Here is a 9,714-nt window from a genome sequence, read left to right as displayed (position 1 = left end):
CTCAACGTTTGTCCAAGACATCATGTTGTTTTCTGTTCTCTAAACGTGCACTGCAGATAAGAAACTATGGTGCCGTACTCTTCTAATTTTTGCTGTCAAACTAGAGATCTAAGACAATTTAGCTGAAACTTTAATTATGTGGTCTAATTCTCAAAAAGGTTTAGTTAGGCGATCTGGATTCATACAGGAAATTGTCATCCTCAAATTTTCAATAGCCGAGTTTCTTTCAATTTTCGGCATATAACACTTCTATTTTCTCCGTGTACAAGGATGCGAGATGCTTCTGTTATAATTCCTTTGTGATTTACCATCAACGGAATCAGGATTCCATTCTTGTGTGTGCATTCTATAATCATACGTTATTTGAGAAAAAAAAAATCTGAGATTAAAAACCTTTTCTTTTTGGAAATGGGTTGGGAATGCCGATATTCTATTCCACCATGAGGAGAATTTTATCTGCAAAATTTTTGTGGCGCAAATATGTGCAATGCATTCTTCAGTAAATGATTATTGATGCCAAAGTGTCAGAAGCAATTACGGCAAGGATACGAGACGCATGATGTTAAGAATGACTCGCGTTTAATTGTCTTTCATCATATTTAAATGAACCACACACATTTCCCCGAATAGGCTTGTTTTCTCAAGATTAGCTCACTTCCACATTTGCCTGGATACACGGCAATTCAGTTGCTGAACCTAGGCCAGTACTAAGGTTGGATGGTAGTAGATGGTAGCAGTCATTTGTCTCAGGGATTGATAGGTTTGCTCATCCACGGTTTCATAGCATACCTTTTCTGAAAGATCCAAGCCTATGCCAGAGAGAGAGAGAGAGAGCACCGAAATCTCCATGTCTCAATATTTTATCACGTTTTGAACCTAATAAATTTCCATAGAATCATGATTTGGTTATTTTTTAAGCTTCCTATGTTTCATCCAAAATAAAGGTTCATCTCCGCATCGGACACCTATCAAGATGGCCGAGATACCAGCCTTTAAAAACCTTGTTTCATGCAAGGACCAAGAAGCCAACCACTTCGTGAGCATTTCAGGCAATGCTAAAATATATACTAGCTTACGAGGCATCATGCAAGAACTCTTCCACAATGGGGAAGTATATAGGGATGAGATAGACCTAAGCCGAACCAGGTACCAGGCTGCTGAGCTCAGCTCCAAAGCTAAACAAAACCAGTCAAGCTCGGTACCAACTCGAGCTCTGTGCTCTTGCCTCCTCTCTCTCACCATCCTTTATCTTTTCATGTTTCCTGTCATGGGATTCAGCTAAAAGCGGCAGGATAAATATTCTTACATTCCAGCATCTGGATGAGTTATAAAGGAGGTCAGAATATTTCCTTTTTTTTTCCCCCGGTTTGTCTTCAGTTCTGATTTGGTTATCTACATGTGATAAACCTAATTATTTCTTCTTCTCATTCTGGACACCATCAGGAGTAAGGGGCGAATGGAAGGTGTCAGATATAATCAAGACAATTAAGAACACCACAAACCACCAAGCAACCTACTGCAAGCGCAGGGGAATGATTTGAGAAAGCCTGTAAATTGTCAGCTCTTTGTGATGTGGAGGTCACCCACATTATCATCTCAAGCCACGGCCGCCAGTGCAAGTGCCACTATAACAGGTTAACGTGTGGATGTGAGATGATTTCTATCAATGACACTCTATACTATTCCTTTTTCTCAAAGAGAAATGTGGCCTCAATTAATATGATAGAAACAGAAAGAAAAGTAATTAAGAATCACATTATCATCCTGCATAATAATAGGTATGCCCACAAAATGAATAACCATCCTGCATGATACTGCTCTCAGAATAATGTCACAGGCATGCACAGCTGACAGGAGCAGTAGATCAGAGGGATGAGATGAACAACCTTATGATAGAATTAACCACTTCAAGACCATCTCTGCACTTAAAGCACTACTAATTATATCAGTCAATAGGGTCTGCAAACCATGGGCATCCCCCAAAACATGCAGAGCAATCCCAGTTTTCACACAGATGTTAGTTCACAAAAAAGGTTGCTAGTTTATCATTCCAAGTTTTTATTCAAAATTGTAGTGCTTATCCACAGCAACAGAGACATTCCAGGTGCACTTCATGCCTTTAGGGAACTCCACTAGATCACCTGCACCAATCTCCACAAACTCATCACCATGCCCATCAGGGTAAACTTTCACCTTTCCCTCCAGTAGATAGCATGTCTCCTTTGCGGTGTATGTCCATGGGAATTTACTTGGAGCACATCCCCACCTGTATATAAAAAGCATATAAAAAAGGAATGTAACACCAACTGGATCATATCAAAACTGAAAAGAAGAAAACTTTTTAGGTTCCCAGATGTTTATCACCACACTTTTTTGTGGGGAACTCACGTTTTCTTCTTTTTAGCTCTCAGATGGAGGATCTCTAAGTTTGTTCCCAAATCACCAAACTTTCTTTCAGGAACTCAAGTTTCAAGTTTTAGATATGGATCTTGAAGCTTGTTCCCAAATATCCATCACCAAACTCTGTTAGGAACTCAAGTTTTCTTCTTTTTAGATTACATATGGCACACCTATAAGTTTCCAAAAGCTTGTATTAAAATGACATAATACGTAGAAAGGGAGTCCAATGTGGTTTATATAGACCATCCAAAGGCATGCTTGATTTTATACACTCGATCCAAGGTGAAATCCTAGGCTCAAAACATTCCTCCAAGGTGGTTTATATGCTAGGCATCCAAAGGTATGCTTTCTCCTCTGAGGCCAAAATTGATGGAGAAAGTGCCCAATATGAATCATGTTTGTGCCTCGTGATTTGCACCCTGTTATTTGGTGCCTTTTTCTTTTAGGCTGTGTTGGTAAAGTGGATAAATGGAGGCATATCCTCTCATATGGGGATTATCTTACCAAACACCCCCAAAACGCCATGGAATAATCTTACTCAATTAAGTGCAAAAACCATTCCACCATTTTGCCAAAATGTAATAATCCTATATGGTAGGGGAAACTTATCCCTTCCAATTACTATTTTGCCCTTACCCACTCCTTAAACATACCAAAAATGGAAGGGCAATTTTGCTATTACGATGAAATCCGAATTCTTGAAAAACTAGATGCACTCATTTATTCCCCACAATTATTCCTCCAACCAAACATCAAAAAGAGACTTATCTCATGGAATTGCCCATTCCTTCTATAGTACAGGGGTTGTCCGTCCAAAACTTATCCCCTCCACTAAGAGCAGCCTTAAGATCCAGTTTCAAATTTTGTGGCTACAATTAGTCAATCTTAAGAGAGACCAAAAAAAGGGCCTAGAAATTGGTCATCCACCAAGATGTAGATGAGTTTAAGGATATAAAATCAATGTTTAAAAACTGGACCAGACTGATCAGTTGAATCAGTTGAACAATCAACAAGCTATGTTTGCAGTCCGAACAATATGCCTGAACTATTCCAAAAGACAAACCAACATGGTTTTCACAAACAGTTGAATCGGCAGATCATTTGAAACTATGAAGCACAAATATGATAGAAATACCAATATGATTCGATAAGAATAAATAGATACTTCAAATCTGGAAAATGTAGGATACAATATGACTAGGATACATTAACACGTATAACATATATGTTTCTTATTAATGTATATAATATGTATGTATGCATAAGAAACATACATGTATTCATAAAAAAAAGCATTCATAAAGAATAATAAACTATCAAAATAATATAGTCCATACTTTTTTATGGAAGCATTAACCTTTACAAGCTAATTATTTCATCATTATTCTATAGACTATAGTCCATACTTTATATTCTAAAATTAATATCATAGACTACAAAATTGACCCTAACTCTCATTTTTGGAGATGTCAAGTATTTAACATGTATCTGGGAAGTATCCAGAGTGTTTTTTAATACTGAAAAACAGGATGCTTAATATGAGTACCAAACACGTATCTGAGAAGCATCTGATGAGTATCGGTGCTTGATCTGCAAACAATACAGACAAGGCATCTGATTCGAAGTATCCATGCTTCCTATTTGAATTATTACAAGTTCATGTTTAGCACCCAGATTTTTATTTCTTAAACAAAAGCATTCTATCAGGATTGGCCATCAGTTTGGGAGGTGAGTAATTCATTTAAGACGAGAACCCATTATTTGACCATTTTCTTTTTCCATCTTATTCTTGATTCTCAAGTTTTTGCTGGTCAATGCTAGCTCCAAGAATGGGTGCCCCTCCCCCCATAACCCACAACCTCCCCCCCCACCCCAACACACACCCCACCCGGCGCGTGCATGAAAAAAAACATGTTTCATGGCATCTTCTTGAGCTCTAATAGAGTCCCCTCTCTAGCCAGCATGAGGGCTTCTCTCTCCTCTCCTCTCTCTGTCTAAGAAGGAAGAAAAAAGTTCAAAATATAGGTAGAGATCATTCAACACTTGTTTTCCCCAGATTTAGAGATTGGAATTAACAGTTGACAAGGGAATAATGGATCATATGAAATGAAGCTCTTGCAAGCTTTGATTTTATCATGAGTACCTTGCTGAGGGTTGTTGATCTCCTCTTTTTTTTTCCAATACATCCGGGTGATTATACTATTCTAATGTGAGTACAGCCCAAAAGATCAGAGTACAAAATGTCACGTAATATCTTCGAGCATACATCTCCATGGTGCCATGTCCAGTCATCAGTGTGCTCAGCAACTAAAGAGACAATCCAGTCTGCAGATTGTTAGCCTCCTAGTAGACGTGACGGACAGTCACCGCAGAAAAGTAGCCAAGGGACTCTCAGATGTCATGAAGTAGCAGATGAACTCTTGCTTGCTTCGTATTTGCATGAATCTAGCCGATAACTGCAACCGAATCACCCTCCACAAAAATTCTCTCAGCACAAAGCTTCAAACGAGCACGGATGATGCCCACCTAGGCCGCCCGTAGCTCCACACCAGGGATTGACGTCTCAGTGAGAGGAGATCCCCCAATAGCCAGTAGCTTGCCGTCAGGGCTACGGATGACATAACCTATGCCACTATCACCTCTAACATTACCGTCGAAGTTGACCTTGCCAAATCTTGATGGAGGAGGCTCTCAGGAAATGAGACAAATCCTACGAGTCGCTGCATGTGCAACAAGGGAGCCCCAAGAGGTCGGAGAAGCAAGGGACTGTCCAGCAACATCAAAACAACAATACTCCACAAAATGACAGGCTTTCTCCAGCACTCACTGCATCAGAACGACCTCAACCTCAAAAATCAACCTGTTTCTGGATAGCCACATCTGATAAGCAATATATCCGATCCTACCACCAAACTCCCGATCCTTGGACGAGACCTGACAGATTGCATCTAAGAATGAGGGCCACGACCCAGAAGCTCCCTAAGATGGGCAACCCGCCATCCTCCAGATCAGGCACGCCCTAGGGCAACGAATCAGGGCATGCTCAGTCGTCTCATCCTCCATCCCGCACACTGGACAAGCTGTCGGTAGCTCTATGCCTCTCTCCCTGAGAAGAGATCAGGTTGGAAGCCGATCCCAAACAACCTTCCAGAGGAAGAGTTTGACTCTCGGATGGATTACTACTCTCCAGATCCAAACAACCTCGATACTCCTAACTTGGGTAGGTCTGTACATCCCGATGAGCTCCTCAGTCGGTACTCTAAGGCAGTAGGATCGGCCCCAAACCCTCAAGTCCTGGCTCTGATGGATAGGGATCAGGATAGATAAGATCCTATCAGCAAGCTGACCTCCAAATAGACGGCTAACAACCTGAGTTCTCCAGCCTCTAACGTCATCAGTGATTAGCTCGTGAACCCACCAATCATCTTGCAACTCCATGCTGATGAAGGTCGGCCAACATGAGAGGGGGAGGTCGGAGATCTAGGCATTGCGACTCACATCAACCGAAGTCCCGTCGTCAATCAACTACATGACCTGGGCCAATACACAGGACGCATGTGCAGATCTTCCTCCAGATAAAAGAGCAGTCGCGCCCAATGCTCATATGGAAACCCTGACTCCAGTCACCATAACAAGCCTTCATCACCCTGCTCCACAGACAGTCGAGCTGGGTAAGAAATCGAGTGACATGTCTTGCGATCATAACCTCCCTCCTAACCATCAATGACTAGATCCCTAGTCCCCCATCCCGCAGTAGCTGGTAAACAACTTCCCAGGAGAGCAAGTGTAGGCCACGGCCTCTCTATTCTGAGCCCTAGATAAAGTCATGGAACTGTTGCTCTAGAGTCCTGAGGCAAGAGCATGGCATTACAGTATTCACTAAAAGATAGATCGAGGTGGAACTCAGGATTGACCTCACTAAGGTGGCTCTCCCCATCATGGAGAGGGCATCGGCTTCCCAGCCCTCGAAGTGCTCTCTGATCCGTGGCTCCATGTGCCTGCAGTCAGCTCTCCGAAGTCTACATCCGGTGATGGAAACATCAAGATAAGTCAGGATCCCGATCTGCTTGGAGATGCGCAGCGTATCCCGAATCACCTATTTCATCTGAATCTTCATCTTAGGACTGAACGTGATGGACTTTCTGCAAGTTCACTCGCTGACCAATCGTTCGACAGTAGGCCTCAACTATGGAAGCAAAGCTCCTCGTGTTTCGAATGGAGGCTCGACCAATAAGGAAGCAATCATCTGCAAACAGAAAATGCAATAGGGACTGCATCCCTGGGTGAGGCCAGTAGAGCTCCAGCTCTGCCTCCTGGATCGCCGCCCAAAGGGCACAAGAGAGAGCATAGCACATAAAATGAATAAATAGGAAGAGAGAGGGCACCCTTGTTAGAGTCCGCCGATAGAGTGAAAGAACTCGATGGGGGAGCCGTTGATCAGGATGGTGAAGCTCGGAGCCTCCACGCAGTCCATAACCTACTCAATCCATCTGTGGTGAAAGTCGAATCTTTGAAGAATCTGGCAAAGAAACCACCAACTCAACCGATCATAGGCCCGCTCTATGTCCAGCTTGATCGCCATCATGCTCTGTGCGTATCAAGCTCTATGCGTATCAAGGGCACGCCGCAAGTCAAGCATAAATTCCTGGGCAAGCAAGATGTTATCAGTGATGCTGCGGCCGCTGAGGAAGGCTCCTTGCTTCTGACTAATCAGGTGTAGGATGATCGGCTTCAGACATTCGATCAAGATCCTCGCACACACTTTATAGAGAGTGGTGCAAAGGATGATCAGTCAGAAGTACCTCGAGGCAGAAGCATCAGATCTCTTTGGGATAAGAACAACCAAAGTCCGCTTCCACTGCTCCGGAATGCCTCTCACTGCAAAGACCCTTTGAACCGCCTCGATCACCTCCCCCTGGACAATCGACCAGTAGCAACGGAAGAAGAAGGGAGAGAACCCATCCGGCCCTAGGCCTTATCCTCCCCTAAGGACTAGAGAGCTCTACGAACCTTCCCCGAGAAGGGAGGGTTGCTGATCTCCTTAGGTATGACCTTAAATCTTTTCTAGGGCTTTTGGGGCAATCCTTTTTTTTTCTTTCAGAAGAAGACTCCTTTCTACTTTAATCCTTAAACTATAAGTCTTAATTTCTCAAAATTTCAAGTCAAAAATAATCCTAATCAAATTATTCCATTAGAACTTCAAAATATTCCTATATAAATTCCAGTTAGTCATTTCGCTTTGGAGCTTTAATAAAACATGCAAGATTTGTGTATAAGGACTTCTAAAATTGTTGGATATTGAGAGTAAGAAAAAGCATAAAGATATACCTAATCAACAGGTGATGAAAAAATTGATTTAGCAACAAAGAATTCAGGAGTTTCTAAAATATCTAGACTCAAAACTTTTAAGAGAGGAAGAGTAATTCTAGGCGAGATTTATTGCATTAGAAAAATAATCACAAGTTAATTGTTTTTTGGAAAATTTTTATAAAATCTACGTTTCCACTAAATTATCTCAAATCTGGAAAGTGTTAGAAACCATGAGCAGATGCATACGCATTATGCCAAGTTTTTGTGGTGCATTAGGATTTATTCTTTTCTTTGGTGGGAAAAAGAATCTATGAATTTTATCTAGTGTTCCAGGAGAATGTAGATATAAATCTTGTTTGGAATCTATAATAACATAATAATATGCTTTTATTTATAAAAAAAAAAATCTTGATTACTTCTAACCTAATTTATAATTTCGTAAAAAATGGAATTTATTTGATGGCATGCATTGTTACAATGCTATTTGACAGAGTGCTGAACATTATTAGGAAAAGACTATAACGATTTAAAATTTCAATACAATTTTTATATATAACGAATTAATAATTAATCAGATAACGCACAGATTTTTTTAAACAAATTAACAATAGACACAGAACCTTTTTTCTTTTTCTAACTTTCAGATTTAGACATGCCCTAAAACAAATTTTTTGAATAATCGACACGGAGACCCATCACCTCAAAGCAAATGAAGAGAGAGAAGAAACGAAAACTGAAATCTCCCCAGAAAAGAGAGAAAAGATATGGAATGGAGGCTTGGATGCTTACTTGGGCCATTGACGGACACCGAGCTCGGCGAGCTTGGATTCGGGAGGGTTCCTCTCCACCTTGATCCCCAGCTTCTCCGTCGCCATCGTCTCGGCTCTAATCGTTAAACCCAATGCCCTCCTCTTCTGTGTTCGCGCCGGGAATTGAAAGGGAAAAGAAGGAGGTGGGGTAGGAGGAGAAGGGAAGGAGGCTCGAAACAGAAGCGGGGACGAAACTGGAGTTCGATTGGTTGCCATTGGGCTCGCCATGGGCACTTTGGTAGAAACCTTCTAGAAGAATGGTGCCACGCCTATCTTATTTATTTATTTATTTATTTTTGAAAAAAATGAGTATGCCCACTTTAGTTTGCCATTATTTTATTTTTATTTTTAATTAAAGCAAATTACAAAAACTCTTGAATAAATTATACTTATGTCCAATAAATTAGAAAACTTATGTTTATCCCTGTCGGTCTTATTTTTATTCAATATTTTAATTTATAATTTAATAAAATATTAATCAAATTATTAATTTTAAATAAATCTAAATATCATCTTAAAAAAATTATAAAAATGATCAAAATAATTTTAAGTGACACGATAACCATCCAAGGGTAGAAGAATATATATATACATACACATTCTCCTCACTCAAGAGCAATTTCAATTTTTTATATAAAATAAATGATTTCATTGATGCTGTCCATTTTACTTAGATATAAGTGCAGTGTTTACAAATCATGGGATGTAAATGTGATAAATATAGAGCTCTAAGGTATTGTTGTAATTTATTTTCTTATAATTATTATAAGATCAGATTGCAATCTTTGATTGCAAGAATTGCTATCATGTGAATCCAATATTTCTTTCACAACTATAGAAAAAACCAATGACACATAAAGAAACTAGTTAACCGAAAGATGGTAATATGTTTTGGGTCACTAAGCAAGTTGAACTACAGACAAGGACTAAGATAATATCCTAGTAGAAATTGAGAAACCGCTAAATTCTGTGCTCAGCTTGTCAAAGAACTCTAGGCTTCCATTACACATTTGCAAGCATTTTTAACTTTTAAGAGAACCTCCGCTTACTACCTGAATTGACAATAAGACTGAAAATAGACCAGATATTATCTATTCGAATTCATTTTTACATCCGAAACTATCTAGGTATGGACAAAAATTTAAAAATCTGATTAATATTCATATATATATCTATTAGAAAAAGGATATGAATA

At 40.0% G+C, this 9,714-nt stretch overlaps 1 protein-coding gene and 1 long non-coding RNA gene across 2 annotated transcripts; both read right to left on the bottom strand.

Annotated features, from left to right (window-relative positions):
• Positions 1–1,873: 1,873 nt before the first annotated feature.
• On the bottom strand, positions 1,874–8,869 carry LOC105051566 (uncharacterized). Its single transcript, XM_010932069.4, has 2 exons — positions 8,500–8,869; positions 1,874–2,266 (listed from the first exon to the last, which is right to left on the bottom strand). Exons 1-2 carry the CDS (start codon positions 8,745–8,747, stop codon positions 2,059–2,061), a joined length of 456 nt encoding a protein of 151 aa, XP_010930371.1. The 5' UTR covers positions 8,748–8,869; the 3' UTR covers positions 1,874–2,058.
• On the bottom strand, positions 4,498–8,493 carry LOC140851533 (uncharacterized). Its single transcript, XR_012134248.1, has 2 exons — positions 6,786–8,493; positions 4,498–6,646 (listed from the first exon to the last, which is right to left on the bottom strand). It is a non-coding gene; the product is annotated as an uncharacterized lncRNA (long non-coding RNA).
• Positions 8,870–9,714: the final 845 nt, after the last annotated feature.

This window comes from Elaeis guineensis, chromosome 9 (genome assembly GCF_000442705.2).
Source record: "Elaeis guineensis isolate ETL-2024a chromosome 9, EG11, whole genome shotgun sequence".
Classification (NCBI taxonomy): Eukaryota; Viridiplantae; Streptophyta; class Magnoliopsida; order Arecales; family Arecaceae; genus Elaeis; species Elaeis guineensis.
This window is presented reverse-complemented; position numbering and strand designations above follow the sequence as displayed.

Bases quoted from the DNA above. Each gene is read 5' to 3' on its own strand.
- LOC105051566 (XM_010932069.4), bottom strand. From the start codon at position 8,747: ATGGCGAGCCCAATGGCAACCAATCGAACTCCAGTTTCGTCCCCGCTT. The intron at 2,267-8,499 runs GTAAGCATCCAA...TTTTATATACAG, and splicing joins GGTGTCCGTCAATGGCCCAA to GTGGGGATGTGCTCCAAGTA.